At 60.7% G+C, this 19,742-nt stretch overlaps 1 protein-coding gene across 2 annotated transcripts; it reads left to right on the plus strand.

Annotated features, from left to right (window-relative positions):
• The first annotated feature begins 7,608 nt into the window (after positions 1–7,608).
• TNNT3 (troponin T3, fast skeletal type) lies at positions 7,609–12,354 on the plus strand. 2 transcript variants are annotated; one of them, XM_075547954.1, is made up of 7 exons: positions 7,609–7,725; positions 7,878–7,955; positions 8,236–8,349; positions 8,458–8,567; positions 8,794–8,884; positions 9,881–9,921; positions 12,274–12,354. In XM_075547954.1, the coding sequence occupies exons 1-7, from the start codon at positions 7,642–7,644 to the stop codon at positions 12,326–12,328; spliced, it is 573 nt and encodes a 190-aa protein (XP_075404069.1). In that variant the 5' UTR covers positions 7,609–7,641; the 3' UTR covers positions 12,329–12,354. The 2 variants fall into 2 exon arrangements, with proteins under 2 accessions (XP_075404069.1, XP_075404068.1); XM_075547953.1 differs by lacking the exon at positions 9,881–9,921 and adding an exon at positions 11,009–11,049.
• The last annotated feature ends 7,388 nt before the right edge of the window (positions 12,355–19,742 follow it).

Raw genomic sequence — 19,742 nt, forward strand, 5'->3', positions numbered from 1 at the left:
GTGGCCACCCTCAGGCCTAGGCCCAGACACACAGACTGGCCTTCCTGGGCCCACACTGACCCAAGCAGGTGACGACTGGTCTCCGCTCCTGGGACCAGCCCCAGGCAGACACTGCTAACGACTCTCCTTGTCCCCTCTCCCCTCCACCTGTTCCTGACACCCTAGAAGAGGCGCAGGAGGAAGGTGAGTGGGGATCTGGACCCAAGCGCACCCCCACACCTCTCAGCCCCTCTGCCCCAATCTTCCTCACAGTCCCCCCGGTGTGCCTGCTGCCCCTCCCTCCCCCCGGTTCACCGTGACCCGCAGCCCCTCGTCTCTAAGAACCTGTGTTATGCCCCTCCTTGCCTGACCTCTCCTCTCACAGAAGCCCAAGAAGAAGGTATGAGGCAGGACTTCTGACCCCATGTGGGGCTCGGAACCTGGCTGGCACCTGAGTGGGGTGGGGGGAAGGGGTAAGGAGGAAGCAGGGTGCCCAGCCAGCCAAGGGACCCCACATGTGGCCCCAAAATAACCCACTAACCATCACCCCTGCTTAACTGGGAGGGTGGAACCATCCAGACACCCACCTCCCTGGCAGCCTGTTAAAACCCAAATGGGAGGGCCTCTTTGAGCTTGGGAATGGGGGCACTATGGCCAAGCCCCCTGGGAAACTAGTCTTCAAGTCAGGGGAGAGGGTGAGATGGGAGGGGACACTGAGCCCAGGGGCCAGCTTCACAGGGAGCCTTCCTCTGTGTGCGGCCCAGCTTAGCACCCCCACAGGCAGCCAACCTGCTGGCCTCCTGCAGCATCCCTCCAGGCAGCCCAGAGTCCCCTCCATGGGGGCTGAGCCAGGGTGGGCAGCATGGCCCAAGGGAGAGGCCCCATCCCAGGAGCAGCACAGAGGGGGACCCAAAGTGCACCCTCGAGCCTCAGTTTCCCCCTCAGCGAGGCAGGACCAGGTGGGCAGGGGACTCTGAGGACAGGCTGCACGGTTGGGGCAACGGGGCAGGTGGCACCGACCACTGACCCTCTCTCACTGGCCTTCCGCATGCGGCCCGACCCGCCTCTCCGCTGACCCTCCGGGTGGCCAACGGGCTGTTCCTTTAACCTGGGATTCCTCCTCCTTTGACCTCTGACCTCTGACTTGCCTCTTGTTCCATGGCCCTCCTCTTCCCCCATGAAGTTCATGAGCCAGGTATGTGACATGACTTCATTGCGTGTGCCTTGCACACGTGTGGCCCCTGCGTGGTGTGTGCAGAGGAGGGGCCAGAGGCCTCCACCCGCTGCGCTTGCTCCTGCCTGCTCGGCCTCCAGCTCTCCCGCCCACCCACCCCCCACACAGTTTCACAGTCTCTCTCTCCCTCACCCTCTCTCCCCACGTGCCCCACGCTGATGCCTGCTTCTGCAGAAGAAGTCCAAGAAGGTATGCCTGTCTAAGAAGGGCACTGTGAGGACCCTCCCGCTGCCCCTCCCTCCTGCTTTCCCTCCCCCACCACTGACGACAGCAACAGGGTCCCTGGGTGGGGGTGGGGGTGAGGGTCAGGCTAACTGATGGATACAGGACTGGCCCCCAGGTGGGGATGAGGGTCAGGCTGTTGGGGACAGAACTGTGTCTGACCCTGGGCAGAGAGGGTGGGGGACCTGGGGCACACATCCCAGGCCACCACCAGTCAGGTATGTGTGGCTAGCTTTAGTGAGAGCAGGACTCTGGGCAGAGGTACTGGGGTCCCCTGGAAACCCCTTGGTCCACAAAGATGGAGTGGGGAGAGCAGAGATGGGGGACAGGGCAGGCGGCCTCTGCCCTGCCACAGCTAAGCCAGCCAGGGGTGGGGAGAGGCCGTGGGGAGGGTGGAGGGGCCAGTGGGGTGAAGTAGAAAGAAGCTGGGGCCCGAGGTGGGGCTGGGGGCTGGGAGCTGCCGGGGGCCATGCGTGCAAGCACACAACCATCAGGAGGGCCCCACCCCTTGCTGGGCAGGTGCCAGGCACGCCTGGGTGGAGGCGGCTCAGGGGGGCCCCGAGGAGGGGTGAAACGCCAGTCAGAGCTTGGGGCCCCAAAAGGGGAGCTCTTCTCGGTCCCGGTTCACATACCGGACCATAGGGCCAGACGCGCCCAGACCACCAGGCCAGGGTCTCCATGGGCTGACTTCTGTCCACAACACCCATAATCTGCTTGGCAGAATGGCGGAGACCATGGCGGTCCGCAGAGGGCAAAAGATAGGGCCAGCAGACAGGTGGGAGGGAAGGGGAGCCCCCAGAGCCAGAGCCCCTCACCAGTAGCCCCTCTGGTAAGCCCTGACCTGGCTGGGCTCTGCCAGGTCCATGTAGACAGACAGCTTGGCCCCCGCCCCCACATGTTGGGGAGCAACATTTGCCCCCAGTGAGGTGTTGGCTGGCGGTTGGTCCTGACACCACAGTCTGTAAGCTGTGGCAAGACCACATGCTGGCCAGCCCAGGGTCTGACCAGGCTGGCCCCCGAGAAAGGGGTCTTCAGCTGCCCCGAGGAGGCCAGAGAGCTGCCTCTAGGTCAGCCTGGCTCGTGGATAGGAAGGGCCAATCTTAGGGCAGAGCAGCCCCCGTCTGTGGGGTCCAACCAGGGCCAGGCCAGGGCAGGGGACAGTCAGGGTTCCCAGAAGCTAAGCCAAACCCTGCACGGGGAGAGGGGCCAAGGGCTGCTGCCCAGCCACTGAGCTTCAACCCAGCCATACTGCTGAAGCAGTGGGGTACAAGGCAGGCTCACCACAAGGTCAGCAGTTCAAAACTACCAACCGCTCTGCGGGAGGAAGGGGAGGTGCTGAGCCCCAGAAACCCACAGGGGTGCAGGTCTATGCTCTCCCACAGGGTAGTGCTGGCGGTGAGAGGGCCCGTTCCGGCGGCCCTCATGCCTGTCCCCACACTGCCCACGTTCTCCAGGGGAGGGGTGATCTCACAGTGCAAGAAGGGCCCTGCCCTCAGGGACAGACACTGGACAGACGCCTAGGCCCCCACACAATGCCCTGCATGCAGGCCCTCCCTGGACTCTTCTGGGGGCACAAGTGGGCTGGGGGCTCGAGGGGGGGTACCGCGGGGTGTGGGGGGCGCCTCTGCATGGCCTTTCTCTTGCATATCTGCTTGGCCCCGAAGACACTGAGGCGGAGCTGGGGGAGGACGAGGAAGGTAAGGGCTGCCACCCCCACCCACCCCCTGCTGCTGCGCTCACACCCCGGGCTCTGCTGGCTCTGTCCCCCACAGCCACCAAGGACATGGATAGGACCCTCCTTCGCTCCCCCGCTGGCCTGTCCACCAGTCTACATGTCGCCTGCCCCCACCCCTTCCCCCAGCTGCTGCCGGGGGCCAGGGCAGGCCAGGTCCAGAGAAAGGGGAGGGGGCTCCCTCCCCCCGGGTCTCACCATCCCCCATCTCCTCCTCAGTGGCCCTCCCTATCTCCCGTCGCCCCCCACCAGGGAGACCCCTTCTTTGGACCTCGTGTCTCTGTCCCCATCTTCCCTCTCTCTGCTGTCCGAGGCCTCTATGACCCATGTCCGCCTCCCTCCTCTCCAGCCCTCGAGCCCCGGTGCCTGCACTGCTCTGTCCTCAGCCCCAAGCCTGCAGCGGGGACAAGGCCAAGTGTTCCTGGTGGCCTGGGGTGGGGTTTATGGGCTCAGTCAGCGAGGCACCTAGGGTCCCCTGGTCTCACCTAGTCTCTCTCTGTGCCCTCTCCACGCCAACCTTGCGGTGACCAGAGGAGAAGCCAAGGCCCAAGTGAGTGGGGACATGGGCCTGGGGCGGGGGAGGGTTGGAGGGGGAGCAGGGGACCGGCAGGCTGGGGACAAGGTCCTAAAGGACAGCCCCCAGCTGTGTAGGCCCAGGACCCAGAGGGTCTCGGTGATGGTCTCTCAGGCTCTCACTCTGTGCCCCGAGTCCCAGAGATCTTGGGTAGATCATGATGTGGGCCGTCCGCAGGCCAGGGCCAGGGTCCTCATGGGTTCTGTTCTCCAGGCATTGGTGGGGCCAGACTCTGGGGGTCCCCGTCAGAATGTGGGCCACTCAGAGTGGTCAGAGAGGCCTTCCTGCTGGAGGTGACTTCCCAGAGCTACTGGCCGAGGAAGGCAGGGCGTGGCCAGCTGTGGAGAATGTGTTGGGGGCCAAGGGTGCTGAGGTGGGGGGGGCTTGCTTCCCTTGGTGAACCTCACTCTGTGCTGTGGGGGCCTCTGAGGGCCCTCACAGCAAAAACAGACATAAGAGGGGGTTGGAGGCTGCAAGGGTGGGGTCTCCTCTCTGCAGCTCGAAAGGACCAAGTCTAGTTGGCATCCCTATTCTGGGACTGGGGGCCCCTCTGAGCTGCGCAGCGCGGCCTTCTGGGTAGGGTCTTTCGCCTCCCACCCCCACTGGGCAGCTCTCCCGGCTACCCTCGGTGTCCTCCCGCGCACACTCCCGCAGGCCCCGGGCACAGGCTTCCCCTTGGTCCTGTGGAGGTGCACGGCACAGGGTGCCCACAGCCAGCACCCACCTCCCCCGCTCCGCTAGCGAGGCAGCATCACAGCCATGGGGGCGCGGTGGGCGCCCTTGCCCTGGCCCGCCTTTTCCCACCCATTTCCATATGGAGCTGTGCGTGTCACGAGACCCTGTCCGCCCTCGAGTGCACGCCGTGTGCTCTCCCTATGCAAACAAAACACTTCATTAGAGGAAATTTGGAAAATACGTAAATGTCTAACGAAGAGGCCGGGGCGGCCGGGAAAAAGAAAGAAACAGAGAGCGGGGGAAGCCAAAGGACCCTGCCTCTCCCCACCCAGCCGCCCGCCCGCCGGTGGAACAGGGTGGAGAGAAATAAAAAGACTCTATTTCTTCCCACAAGTTTTCCATGCACAGGGCTCGGGGAAAAAAGGGGGGTGGGGGGGACGTTCAACCGCATGGCCGTTTGTCAAACATCGCCCTGTCTATAGGCCCTTGGGTTCTGCTTCCCTACAAGTTAGCTCTGTTCCTAAGTATTTTCCCATGTTTTCCCATCGTCTTCTTAAATATTTTGAATGGCCGCCTCCTGGCCGTCCATCGGGCAGGCCACAATGGCTGCAAGCATTCCTCGACTGTGGGACCCCGGCGGCCCGTGTTTTACTATCATAAATAACGCGGGTGGGGAGCCCGTCCGTCGGTCAGGTTGTTTCCCTAGGCTGCCGGCCCAGAACTGGAATTACTGGGTCAAAGAGCATGACGATTCTTAAGGCTTTTGACATCCGCTGCCAAATAGCTTTCCCCCGAAGACGCTGCCAAGGCCTCCCTCCGACGTGGCAGGATGGGGCTCCGTGCACCGCCTCGCCCTTCCAAGGACAGCACCCCGCTTTCAGGCCTCAGCCCCCCGTGCCGGGGCGACGGCCGGCGGCACGGCTGTTTTCGTTGGGCGCGCCTTTGACAGCGCGGGACGGAAGAGCTCCCTGGCCGCCTCGCTCACTGGCCGTCTGTCTGCCCAGAGAATCGCCAGCTTGTGCCCCAGCTCGTTCGTCTAACGGGTGGGCGTCCACGACGCCCGCTTGCACAGGGCTACGAAGTCTCGTCCACATTCGCTGCCAATACGTATCCAGTCTCCCCCATGGCGCCCCACGGGCCCACGTCAATGCTGGCCTCTTCCCCTGCCCTGGCACCCTGCGGAACACACAGAACTGGTGCTTCCTCAGAGGGCGGCTGGCCCTTGGGGCTTCGTCCCCTTGCTTGGAACCTTGGGACTGAATGGTGTCATGGGCAATTGGGCCTGCTGTCTTCTGTGGTGGGATGTCACCCTTCTCACTCTGCCCGTGCTGCCTCTAGGACCTCAGACTCCCCTCGGCGCCCTCCTCTCTTTCCCCGGGGTCCTCAGACAAGATGGCTCCAAACCGGGGTCCACCCACTCATCTGTCCACTCCTGGAGGCCACGCAGCTCCCTTGAATCCTGTCCAAACGGGCTGCCTTTGCTTGTCTGTGCGTGAGAGCAAGGAGCCTGGGACCCTGCCGTGGGATGCGGGTTCGCACATCAGAGGGGTTCGGAAGTCAGCAGGGCAGAGGTGGTAGAGAGGGCGACATGTTCTTGGGAGGGTCAAGCCATTTGTGTTCTGGACAAGAGCAAATGTGCCACCAGCATGGTGCCCTCTGCCAGCTGTGAGGGTGCCAGGGCAGGCCTGGGCTGGGGTCAGGGTGGGGATGGGCCAGGCTGGCCCCTCTGGGCTCTCAAGTGCTCCACTCCTGAGCCTCTCTCTCTCTCTCTCTCTCTCTCTCTCTCTCTCTCTCTCTCTCTCTCTCTCTCTCTCTCTCTCTCTCCTTCAGACTCACTGCTCCCAAGATCCCAGAAGGGGAGAAAGTAGACTTCGATGTGAGTGTGTGGGACTTGGGTCAGCATGGTCTACTCTCTGTCCCCAGTCCACAGCCACATGGTAAAGTGGAGCACCCAGAGCTGGGCTTCCTGGGCTAGTCAACTCCACCTTAGCTCTTTCCTGGGCTGGAGGAAACACCTCCCAGGATAGACCTTGTTTCTTTCTCTCTCCTTTGCCCATCCATTCACCCATCCAACCACCAATCCATCCATCCAACCAACTGTCTATCCATTCATCCACCTACCCATCCATCCATCAACCACCCATCCATCCACTCAATGATCCACCATTCATATATCCACCCACCTACAATTTCATGTACCTACCCATCCATCCAATCATCCATACATCCATCTACCCATCCACCCAGCCATCCATTCACACACCCATTCATATATCTGCCCATCTACACTTCCATCAAATCACCTCTTCATCCACCCATTCATCCATCCACTTAGCCACCTCTTCATATATTCACCCACCTACAATTCCATCTACCCAATCATTTACCTATCATCCACCCACCATCTGTCCATCTCCCCACCCACTCATCCATCCATCCATCCATCCATCCATCCATCCAACCAACCAACCAACCAACCAACCATCTACTCACCCATCCAGCTGCCCATCCATCCATCCATCCATCCGCCCATCCACCCACTCATCCATCCATCCAGCAATCCACTAAACTACCCACCCAGAATTCCATCTACCCACCCATTCACCTATCCATCCATCCAACCATTCACCTAACCACCCATCCATCCACACAGCTACACACACACCCAATCATCCATCCACGTAGCCATCCATTCATATATCCACCCATCCACATTTCCATGTAACCACTCATTCGCCTATCCATCTATTCATTCACCCACCCACCCACCCACCCATTCATGCATACTTCAATCTACCCATTCATCATCTATCCATTCTCCCATACGCCCTTAGCCCCACTCGTTCACCCATCCACTCATTCACTCACTTACTCATTCACTCATCCATCACCCATTACCTGCTTATTTTTTGTCCAATAAATGAGCTCGCTGGACAGACTCCCCTCTGCCATGTCCCTGTGAGGCATGGCTAAGAACAGAAAAAGGGCCACCACAGAGTCAGGACACCCAAGGGGACTGATGACTTCACAGCTCACTGTGTGGCTCAGGGATCCGTCAGTCCTGGCCCCTGGAAGGGTCGTGGCTGGGCACAATTGGCATGGGGCCCGGCTCTCCTGGGTCCCTGAGGCAAGCTGTGCAGGAAGCCCGGGGTGAGTGATGGCGCGGGGGCTGACGGGCACCTCGGTGCACAGGACATCCAGAAGAAGCGTCAGAACAAGGACCTCATGGAGCTGCAGGCCCTCATCGACAACCACTTTGAGGCCCGGAAGAAGGAGGAGGAGGAGCTGATCGCTCTCAAGGAGAGAATCGTAAGTCGGTGCAGCTCAGGCCCCAGCCCTTCGTTTCCCAGTTGGCCTGTGTGTCTGGCCTCTGGGTGATGGGGGGACTCGAGGTGATGGGGGGCACTGGGGGCCACTCTTGGAGGGAGGAGAGGTGGACTGACCTGCCGCCTGGGTCCCAGGAGAAGCGCCGAGCCGAGAGGGCCGACCAGCAGCGGATTCGTGCAGAGAAGGAGCGGGAGCGACAGAACAGACTGGCGGTGAGACCCCACCCCCTCCCAGACCCAAGGGAACCAGGCAGGGAGCCCTGACCCTCCGTTCCTCCCAGGTGGGCAGAGCCCCCCCCTCCCCCCAGCCACAGTTAGGCTCCCATGGTGGTCTGCATGGCTCTGTAGCACTCCCTTCAAGGCGGCAGGCCCCAAGCCCCAAGTCCCTGGAGCTTCCAGAGAACTCCAGGTCCAAGACAGAGCCCTGGCGCCTTGGTTGAGCCTGATGTGGCCCCGATGCCCACCTGAGGGTCTCGGCGACCGGTGTCCACAGGAGGAGAAAGCCAGGAGGGAGGAGGAGGATGCCAAGAGGCGAGCAGAGGACGACCTGAAGAAGAAGAAGGCCCTGTCCTCCATGGGCGCCAACTACAGCAGCTACCTGGCCAAGGTGAGTGTGGGCTTCCTTCCTTCTGGGCGGAGGCACGTCCCCTGCTGGCAGCCTGCGGCCCAGCCTCCTAAGAGCCCAGTGCTCCCTCTCCCGACCCGGTCCCCTCAGGCCGACCAGAAGAGAGGCAAGAAGCAGACTGCACGTGAGATGAAGAAGAAGATCCTGGCTGAGAGGCGCAAGCCGCTCAACATCGATCACCTCAGCGATGACAAGCTGAGGTGATCGGGGCGCCTGCGGGGGCGGGGGTGGTCAGCAGGCTGGCCGATAGGGCGCTGATGACCCGCCGGCCACAAAGTGGCCTACACAGAAGCTCCCAGAACATTCCCTGAGCTCACCTCCCGGGGTTTCAGGAGGTGTCTTGAGTTCAGCTCCCTGGAGGGGCTGAACCTGGCCCTGCCTGTCCAGAGCTTAACTGGCCACCTGTCCCTTTGTCGGCTTCCCCAGGGACAAAGCCCAGGAGCTCTGGGACACCCTGTACCAGCTTGAGACAGACAAGTACGAGTTCGGGGAGAAGCTGAAGCGTCAGAAATATGATGTAAGTGAAGGACTTCCGGCCCGCAGGTGCCGGTCCTGACGGCATGGGCAGCACCTCTTCTCATCCCCCCTCCTGCTGGCGCTGCCCAGGCAGCATCCCTGACCCCAGAGGCTGGGGTGCAGCCACACTATCAGGCAGGCCGCTAGGATGCCCTGTGCCCTGTGTGCAAGCGAGGCTGACCGCAGGCTGACTGGTGTGAGGGAGTAGCCACGGGGCCAGGGCTACAGGGTCCCCCCAGCTGGCAAGGAGTCCCCATGCTACTGAGCTCAGCTTTGGAGGACATTAGCTCCTTGTGCTGAGATGTCCCCATCTCGACATCCCTGCAAACCCGAGTCTTCGGCACCTCAGGCCCTGAGAAGTCAGCTTTGGGGCACCTGTGTGGAGAGCTGATGCCCAGGGTCCCAGAGTGCTGTCTCCTTACACTGCCATCCAAACCCCAGAGCTGACAGATCCCTGAGGTCTCACCACAAGCATGGGGGTGCCCCTCTCTTGGGGTGCAGGCACGGTCCTGGGGTCAGGCTGGGTCTGGAAGGCAGCCTGGCGTGATGGTCTAAGTGGGGTGGAGGTGCAGGACTGTTGCCTGCTCTTAAGAATCCTTGGGGGGCTGGTGAGGGGTCCCACGTCCTTGAATGCTGAGTCAAAGGGATGGGTTGGGGCAGGGGATTTGCTGCTGGTGCTCCCCTCAGCCCTGTAAATGGGGTGCTGGACACAGGTCTGGGGCTCCCTTTGCTTCTCTGTATCCTTTGGCAAGCTGCCTCAACTCGGACATTACTGGGTGGGCAGGACACCCCCTGCTGGGGTCCTGCAGTCACAGGTTTACCCTGCATGCTCAGGGCTGGGCTCACTCGACTCTTTTGTGGTCATACACACCCACCCACAGCCCAGGGGGACCTTGGGGCTGGGGGAGCCTAGATTTCCCCCACCAGGGAAGCAGAGGTGAGGTTAGACCAGAGGGTTCAGCCCCCACCCAGCCCCATAACCGTCTGGTCTTTCCAGATCATGAACGTGCGGGCCAGAGTGGAGATGCTGGCCAGGTTGTAAGTAGCCAAGTAGCCAGCGCCTGGGTGCCCTCCCCAGCACGGGGTGCTCGTGCATGGCACGTCAGTCGTGCAGGACGCCGTGGCCGTGGGCACCGACGGGGCGCAGCCTCTGCCGCTCCTCCTACCCCCTCCCTTGTAGCCCTTAGGGGCACCCAGGAGAAATGGGCTTGGACAAGGACTGAGAGGATGGGAAAGGGGCGTGGCCCCGTGCTGGGAACACCAGCCAGGGCTCAGGGGGCTCAGGAAGCACCCAGGCAAGGACGGCATGTTCCATCAGGCCCACCAGCTCTCTGCGGCCGCCCCCTTGCCTTGCCCCCGGCCCGCGTCCTGCCGCAGCTGCAGGTAAGTGGTCACTCAGAGCGGTCGTGCGCCCTGGCCCAGGTCACAGCACAGGCCACCGTGAGTAACAGGGAGGCAGCAGCGGGCACTGGATCACAGGAGGCCTTCAGGAGTGGCCAGAAAACAGTAAGGGCGCCCGCCGATCACGCGCTGTGAGGGGCGTCGCTTGCTTGCGCGCATGCGCGAGAGGGCGTCCGAGGGGGACATCCCGTCCCATAGGGCCATGCTAATATCGTGCGGTGACATCCAAGTGATGTCCACGCAGGGCGGCGCTGACAGCTGAATGGCGCGCTCACGTGGTGAGTGGTGCTGATTTCCATGTAGCGCCACCCAAGCGGCGACGCAGGGTGGTGTCAGTGTCTGTGTGTCATCTGCATGGCGAGCCAGATGGTGCCGATGTCCACGTGTCCTCTGCGTGGTGGAGCAGGGCGGTGCCGATGTCCGCGTGTGGTCTGCGTGGCGCACAGAGCGGTGCTGATGTCCACGTGTCCTCTGTGCGGTGCTAGTTTGGATGTAGCGATGCGCAAGTGGCGCGCGGGACAGTGCCAGTACCCACGTGGTGACATACACGTGGCGACGTCCGCGTGGCGCACAGGGCAGTGCCGACAGTGGCCCCACTGGCCGCGATGCCTGCGCCAGAGCAGCAGTCAGTGGTAGCAGCCGCCATGGGGACACTGCCGCCGGCCACGCTGTCCTGCGGAGAAGGCCGCGCCGCCGACACAGTAGGTCGCCCTGTCATTTTCAGATCACCACCCTCAGGAGCCGCATCGACCAGGCCCAGAAGCAGTGAGTAGCCTGTGCCGCGCATGCGCCACTGAGGACAGTGGCGGCAGCGCCCCCGCAGGCCCTAACTCTACTAACCGCAGGTGTGCCGGCCCAGACCCAGCAGCGCAGTGGCCAGGAGGACCAGGGTCGCCCATGCCTCTCTCCGGAGGAGACACTCGCCAGCGTTTCAGCGCAGATGGGGACAGAGTCCAGGGGGAGTCTCCAATTCCATGGGGGAGGGGTGGGGGGGAGAGGAGTAAAAGTCAGGGGACAGTAGCAAGTAGCCCCAAGGCAGTGGCCCCAAGGCCCAACCACCCGAGGCCCATCTTGATTGCCCCCAGCGCGGCCTGGCCTCAGGGTCTCACGCCCCAAAGGAGCATGGTGGATCCAGGGGGCAAATTTGGGGTATTTTCTGCCTTCTCCCCACTGCCTTGGCTCCTCAGGGCTACCCAGCACCTGGTCTCTGCCTGGGGGGTCAGAACTGGGCCGTGCGTGTGTGGAGGTGTAACAGGCTGTCTGGGCCGACTCGCTGACTCCTGCAGAAGGGGCTGGCCAACAGTGCCATCCTCATCCAGCCTAGCCATGCCGCTGGTGAGCCCGGAGCCCTGAGGGAGGGGTTGGGGGGGGGCTGAGATGCCGTGTGCCCCTCCCTCAGCCTCTACCCCACAACCCCAGCTTCCTCATGGGCTGTGGTGTGAAAAGAGTCCATCCAGGGAAGTTCCCACCAACCTTATCCCTTGGGAGTTCAGCCTCAGTCAGTGGCCACAGGGTAAAGGCCTCCCAGGGACCCCGGTCCTACATGCAGCCAGACCCCCTGCTGGCCAGGCTGAGGGTGCGTGCTGCCCCCGTGCCCCTGGGCACTCCTTGGTACTCCAGGGAAGCCAGTCCTGCCCAAAAGACCTTCAGGAAGACACAAAAGATGGCCAGGCCCAAAGCCCTTGGGCCATGAAGGAGGGTCAGGGAGTGCCGCTCAGCCCTTCACACCAGCCCCTGTTCCCCTAACCACACTGACACCTTGCAACATGCCACCACGCTCAGGTCCTGGTCCAGGCCCAGGTAAGTCAGCACTGCTGGACTGGAGGCCATGTGTGCATGCTCACTGGGAGAGCCAGGCCAGACCCTCGGCCCATGCACGCGGTCAAGCTGCCAAGGCCGGGGTTCTGGAGGCCCCGGGGGTGGGGGAGTGGAGCTTGGCTTGGTTCCCACCACCCTGAAGCTCAAGGCCACCTTGTCTCCCATCTGCAGCAGCAAGAAGGCTGGTGCCACGGCCAAGGGCAAGGTCGGCGGGCGCTGGAAGTAAAGACTCAAAGCCAACGTGGACACACAAGTCAGGGGGCCCCTCCCTGAGTGAGGCTTCCTCTGGAACTCTGGGGCAGTCCCCAACAGGGCCTTTGACTCCTTCTGAGTACCCCCTGCACCTCTGGCCACACCATACCAACCCCTGGGGCCTGGGAATAAAGTGAGCAGACCCCCCTCCAACAGGAGTGTGCTTTGCTGGGCAGGAGGGGGAAGCTCTGGGACTCAGGGTTCAGCAGGAAAGGGGGAGTCCTTCTCGGAGCTGAGTGCACGATGCACACAGTCACCAGGGGCTCTGTGCACCCAAAGCCTCCACACCAGGCCAGCACCCGCATCTCCTCACCAGCGCGACTTTGCCGGCTACATCCAGTGGGTCCTGAGAGATCTTTGCTGAGGGGAGGGGAGTGCCCCCACACACAGGGGCACGAGGCCCGAGAACTGGCCGCAGACTTTCCAGGCTCTCCCCCCAACCCAGGGACATGCAGGCAGAGGGGCCCCAGACTGGAGACCCTTCTTGGAGGCCTCCGGGTGGAGCTGAGACTGCAGGCACAGGAGGTGGAGGGAGCGGGGTGGGGGGGAACAAGCAGCCCCAGCCCGTCCGCTCCCCATCTGAGGGGGCAGTGTGAGGCTGCCCTCATAAATCTGAAACTCCTGACAAAATAGAATTCTGGAAAATATAAATCACAAAAATTGGATCAAGACGCGGAGCCCTGCACGGCAGGCACAGGAAATGTGGGGCCCAGGGCCTGGGCTGCGCACAGGCTGGCGGCCAGCAGGCGGGGGCCGGGGCCTCTTCCCGGAGGTGCTGCAGCCGGCCGGCCGGCAGGACCCTGCCCCCAAACCCCCACCGCACCCACTTGTGCACCCAGACACCCCCCACACAGACACAGCCTGCTCCCCACAGTCACAGATACACACACACACTATTGCACACCCCACCACTGTGTGAACACACAAGCACACACATATAAGAACGACGTGTGTACAGCTCACTCCTCACCATTGTACTTCCCTGAGTCAATGTGCACACCGAGGCTCATGCACACCTTCATGTGAGTACACAAACACAGCACACATGCACGCATGTGCTCAGCCAAACACCCCCCACATGAGCATACATGTGCCCCCTAATTCCTCCCCAGCCATAACCCCCACGCACGTGAACACCCCTTCAGTCCACAAGCATACACACACAAGTCCATTACACACACACCGCCATAACCCATCACCTGTGTGTGCACATCCAGCACACAACACACACGCTCACAATACCTGTATCCCACCATTATAAATCCCCGTGACACATGTGCCCCAATAGACATGCAAATCCTATCCTGAATCATAATCCCCACGTGTGTACACAGACCTGCCTAGGTCCTCCCACACATGCTCTCCACAAATGTGTCTTCCCAGGTGTGTGTGTGTGTGTGTGTGTGTGTGTGTGTGCCCAACACACACGGCTCATCCTCATGCTCTTAACCCCCTCACATGCGTGCACAGTACCAAAGACACCCTCATGCACACGTGTTCTCCACAAAGGGTATTCCTCACATGTGGGTACGTGGACCCTGCAGTCACACACACACACACGATCGCTTCCCACAATCTTAGCACCCACAACTGTGTACAGGCCCCCGGCACAGACACACACACGATCCACTCCCCGCAATCTTACCCCCACGTCTGTGTACACACATACCCCCAGGACAGTCACATACACACAAGATCCACTCCCCACAATCTTAGTCCCCAAACATGTGGGCACGGTCCCACATGCACCCCACACATGTTCCCACCAATGTATGTCCCCACATAGATGCACACTCCTATGTGTCCACAAACACATATGACCCAACCATGCCCCCGACAAACACCGACACACATACACATCCACCCACTTGCTCGCACACACGTGCCTCAATCACACACAGTCCCCCACATGCACGTGCCAACTGCCTATGTCCTCGTGAATTTGGAGCAGAATGGGGGAGAAGCCCCCCATGGCCTGCAAACAGAAGACCTGAGGAGCACAGACGGGGGTTCACAGCTTCCAAAGCTCCAAGATGAGGCCCTGGAGCAGCAGGGAGACACCAACAGGATGCAGGGAGCATGGGGGGTGGGGACAAGGAAGTCCCTATGGGCAGGTGGGGACCACCGTTCTGAATACGAGGGAGCTCAGCAGTGAGCCACATAAAACAGGGCGGCCAGAGCCCACATGGGAGCTGAGGCCTATCACAGGGACCCTCAGACAAAGGGCGGGAAGGCTGGGTGGGGTCTGGACAAAGCATGGAAGCCTGATTGGGGTGTCTGTAGACCACACTCCCCAAAGCAAGAGAATGCATGGGGGAGGGAGGGGATTCCCTGCAGACGTTGACCAGAGACCAGGAAGTGCAGCAAGCTTCTCAAAGTCCAAGCGGCCAGCACATCCTGGCCACCAAGTGCCAGCCCCCTGTGGCCAGACCAGGCCTCCCCTGAAGGACAGCTCTTACAGTACGTGCTTAGAAATGTTCAAATGCTAAGTAACTCTCGGCCCTGACCAGAGCTGTCAGGAAAACCAGAGAAGGACTTAGAACCAAGAGGCCGTGAAAGGGCCGCATATCAGAAGCTGGGGTGCAGCCAGCCCAGGGCAGAAAGGGGAGCCTCGGGCCTGAGTAGTTCATTAGGAAAGAAAATAGTGAGTGGGCAGGGGTTGGGGGGACACCAAACATTTCAGTAGGTCCAATATCCCATCAAAAACCAGAAAAGCCAAGACCAGGAACAAAGGGCAGGAGAGAAGGGAAAGAGAAGACGCTGACAGATAACACTGAGGGGACTGAAGCAAGCACCCCACCGACGGGGACAATCCACAGAGTGAAAAGCCGCGTCAGTGAGGGGCTGGTGAGCCAGCCAGTGCTTGAATGAGCTTCCACAGAGAGTGGGGGGCACAGATGCAGATCAAGTAAGACTGGGAGTAGCCGAGGGCCAGCTGCGGGGACGGCGGGCTGCGTGTCAACGGGCAGGACAGAGAACACCATAAACAGCTTTCTGCCCATAAATCCAGAGCCGGAGCAAACAGCGGCTTCCTGCAAGAAAACAACAGAACTTAGGGGGAATTGACGGCTGTTGGAGATAAGCGTGGATAAACCCAGCAGAAGACGTGGAAGGCGAACTGTGGGGGGAATTGTTCTTGTCTTGCTTTCCGGGGGGGGCTCACGCGAGGGGGGAGCAGGGCTCCTGCAAGTGCAAGTACATGGAGGGCCCCCATTGCCTTTTTCCACGTTGTTTCTGAAGCCCCTTCCGAATGCACGCCGCGCCTGTGTTCCCAGAGAGGAAGGCTGGGGATCTGTAAAATGCCCATTGACGTCAGGGGAAGTTGAGAGAGGGAACAGGCCGGTGTTTTGAAAGGCATTGAACCAGGAGTTAAAAAATCTTCCCACGGAAAGCAAGACAAGCGGCCGGGAAGGCCAGGAGCACTGACCTCATGCTAACGTGGCCTTCTCGTTTGCAAAGACCTTTGGAGGGCAGAGAACTGATGGGTGCTTTCCTTGTGTGCCAACCTGTCCACATAGACAGAGAGGCTGAAGCATGTGCGTCCCCTGGGCAGACGGCTGGGCCCAGTGAGGGTGGACGGTGGGCAAGCCCAGGCCGTGTTTCGGTTTACTCAGGGGTCACTTGAGTCCGAACACACTTGACGGCACCTGAGACCAAGGGCATGATAAAATGCAGCGCCCGGCGGCAAAACGTGTGGAGGAAGGTGCTCCCCAACCATCACCCACCCCCGGGCACAAGGAGCAAAGGTCACCCCCCACCCATGGAGCCTTGATGTCGCCAGCAGCCCCCACCCGAGCGACCAGAGCCCTGGGACAGGAAGGCGGGAGGGCGGGCGGGGATGGGAAGGCACACACAGGCAGGAACAGATGCCGCTGCTCGTAAAGGAGTGATTGTGCGCCGACCCCGGAGAGGCCCTCCCGCACGTCACTGGAGCTGATAAGATTGCAATGTGGTGGGACGCGAGTGCGATATAGGAACACCAGGCACCGCCTCCTGTCAGGAACTGTAAAACCTGAGATCAGGGAGACGTGCTGAAGTGCAGTCCCAGGAATGACCTCGACCTTGCGGCAAAGGCAGAACTGCCCACTGGGGTTCCCACGCTGGGAGTTGTTTATGGAAACCGGGCTGGGGGAGAGGAAGGCCGCGTATTTGTCCGCCAGCCCTTCTGTGTGCAGCCAGGTGTTTAACCTTGACCCTGCTATGGCTCCTACATCTGAGCATGGCGAGTCCAGCAGAGACGTGCACTGTGTCCCGTGAAGGAGCCAATGAGCAGTGGTTGGAAGGTGCACACTCAGCCCGCTACACCAGCATGGAGTCACTTCCAACCCTCAGGAGCCTGTGGTCCTGATGTGGGGGGCAAAGGGGGTACGAGACTGGTGGGTTAGCACTGGCCATGCTGAAGTCACTCTGTCTCCAAGGCTCCTTTCCAGAGCCCTTGGCGATCCCCTGTCCACAGAGATGGTCCTCACACCCCAAAGCAGGAAAGGCCCCTTGTCTTGGGGTCCTCGGGGAAGTCCAAGCTGGCCTCGCACCATGCTCGCAGCTTCCCGGGGTGGGCGAAACCAGGCGGGGTGTCTAGAAGATGGAAGATGGGGCTGAGGGCCTAGGTACCAGCGTAGCATGCCGTTGGTGTCAGAGCAGCGTTGTACCCGTTGTTGGTATCAGAGCAGCGTTGCACCCCGTGGTTGGTGTGAGAGCAGCACTGTACCCCGTTGTTGGTGTGAGAGGAGTGTTGTACCCCGTTGTTGGTGTGAGAGGAGTGTTGCACCCCGTTGATGGTGTCAGAGCAGCATTGTACCCCATTGTTGGTGTGAGAGGAGTGTTGTATCCCATTGTTGGTGTGAGAGCAGCATTGCACCCCGCTGTTGGTGGGTCAGATTGAAGGTAGAAGCCTTCTGGCTCTGCCAGCAGAGGGCAAGTCGGCACCCATGAAGGAGCACCCGGTGCTCCGTCCAAGAGAGCAATCGTCCAAACGGAAAGGGGCAGCAGCAGGGGCAAGGCATCCACAGAGAGCAAACCTGAAGGTCAGCACATTCACGAGAAAGGGCGGTGGGAGAGCACGTGGGAGCCAGCCCCACTTCTGCCGCTGTGCTATGCAGCTGGCCGGATGGCTGCTCACTGGACAGGGCACCCGGCCGTGCGCCAGCCCCGCTGTGCTGGCCTGGCTCTTCCGTAGTGAAGCCCAAGGTGCCCTGCAGCCCGCTGGGAATAGGACCATTGTCATCCGCAGCGAGTGCCCTGGACTGCAAGTCCAACCGGAAATCGAACCGCGATGCCGCCGTTCAGTGAGGCCAGAACAGCCCACTGGACTCGGAGCCCTTCACTGACTTAAGAGACAAGCAGAGGGCACTGGGGAGGCTGTTCTAGATGGACGGGGACCAGAGTGACGTGGCCGAGGCAGCACATGGCCTTGGCCTTAGGACATCACGGAGCAGAAATCACAGAGCAGGTTGGACCGCACCTGGCCATGCTGCAATGACAGCAGTGGGCTGGGCCACGCCGGAGAGGTCCACACGCGCCTCATCACCGGGACGGGAGGGTCAGAAAGCAGGGGCCGAAAATGGACACTGGAAAAGCCACATGACACACACAGTGCACACACAGTGCATACACACAGTGTATACCGTGTACACAGAGTGTACACATACATTGTAGCGTGTCCATACATTGTGTACAATATATGTGCTGTTGTACACTGTGTACACACACCATATACAATGTACATGCACAGTATACACACAGGGTGCACACACACACAGTATACATGGCAGCCCTGCCCGTCCCTGTCCCACAGGAGACAAACACCTACATTCAGCAAGGACTGCAGAGAGGTGGGCTGCCGCCATCTGTAAAGTGTCTGACTCGGTTCAAGCCAGCAGCGCACAGCTCCCTGAGGCCTGCTGGATGGGTCCTGAAACCCAGTGTTGGGGGTCGGGGGACGGGGCATGGTGGGTTTACACCACGATGCTACATGGACTGTGTGCCTGGGACCGAGAAGGAACCCCTGCTTCGAGGGCCACAGCCGCGCAAACCAGCGAGGGGCTCCCCCGGGGCTGTTCCTGTCCCCGTGGCCTACACCCTCGCGCCCCCCCCCAAGATCGTAAATAGCTCCTCACGGGAAAGGGCGTGTGCTCCCAGGACAGGTTCATCCTTGAGAACAAAACAAGCACATGCTGAAGGAGCCATAGGAAGCCGTAAGCCGTCCTTCCTCTGCCTGCCTGGCTCGGCCGTGGCCAGCCGGCGTCCCGGGACCAGGCAGGAACTGGACCCCAGTGAGGATGCCTGCTTTTGCCATTACTGCCGAGCGTGGGTCTGGGAACCGCAGACAATGAGAGAGACGTGGAACGGAAACAAGACGCATAACTTGTGTAAAGAGGGAGAACAAAGCCCCACATTCCTGGGCCCTCTAGAGAGGCCAGGGAAAGCACTCAGAATGAGCGCAACAGCTCAGGAAAGCCGCCAGACGCAAAACACAGACCTGAAATCAGTTCCTGGAAAAGAAGGGGGGAAAGCGCGTGTGTGTGCTTTTCCTAGCAGCAACCCCTGAGCAGATAAAGCAGGTCTTTCAAAAACACATCCTCGCTGGAAACCAAGACCCCAGCAAGACCCCTCATGAGAAACACGCCATCCCCCTTTGCGAAGTGAACGGCCAGAGAGGGAGAGAGAGAAACTGAGGGGGGAAGCGAGATTGAAACACAGTACATTCCTGGGTTCCTGGGTGAGAAGGTCAACCTCAACGTCCAAATGGCGTTCTAGATCTGCTGGATTTTCAGTCAAAATTAGGAAGAAGCGGGGACAGGTGGGGGCCGAGGAGCGGGGGGAAATTGTCGATAAAAAAGGACGCTAAACTTCACTTCGAAGGGAAAAATATGTCAGGGCGGCTTAAGGACAAATATGGACCTGAAGAAGAAGCTCCCGAGTCGCAGGTAGTGCCCACGGGCGGTGCGTATCGAGTACTCCCCAGGCCCGCAGACCTGCCAGATGGCTCTCCCCCCCGGCCTGGGCCTTGGGAGGGGGACATTCTCATCTTCTCCACTTTCCAGAGGAGTGAGCTGAGGCTCTGAGAGGGCCAAGCGAAGCCCCAAGGTCATGCAGCTGCTCAGCGGTGGACCCAACCACTGACCATAACTCACAGCCCCCACGCCCTCCCCTTGTGGGATGCATTTTTGCTTTCTGCGATTTATCAGCCTGACACCACGTACGTGTAGGAATCTGGGAGCAACTTGGCCTTGCTCTGGGGCCAAGGGAGGCTTAGCTGAAGAGGCTGAGAACATCCAAACATGATATGCACTTGAGAGGGGAGGGCGGGGAGGGCCAGGAGGGGTTCACGTCGCCCCCAACACAGGAATTCACTCCAGGAGGCCCCTGGATTGCACACATGGTTGTGT

Source organism: Tenrec ecaudatus, chromosome 4 (genome assembly GCF_050624435.1).
Source record: "Tenrec ecaudatus isolate mTenEca1 chromosome 4, mTenEca1.hap1, whole genome shotgun sequence".
In the NCBI taxonomy this organism is placed as follows: domain Eukaryota; kingdom Metazoa; phylum Chordata; class Mammalia; order Afrosoricida; family Tenrecidae; genus Tenrec; species Tenrec ecaudatus.

What these genes read in the sequence shown, in the direction of transcription:
- TNNT3 (XM_075547954.1), top strand. Translation starts at nt 7,642, where the DNA reads ATGGAGCTGCAGGCCCTCATCGACAACCACTTTGAGGCCCGGAAGAAG. An exon ending in TGAAGCGTCAGAAATATGAT is followed by an intron (nt 8,885 to 9,880) that starts GTAAGTGAAGGA and finishes TGGTCTTTCCAG; the next exon opens with ATCATGAACGTGCGGGCCAG. An exon ending in GTGGAGATGCTGGCCAGGTT is followed by an intron (nt 9,922 to 12,273) that starts GTAAGTAGCCAA and finishes TCCCATCTGCAG; the next exon opens with CAGCAAGAAGGCTGGTGCCA.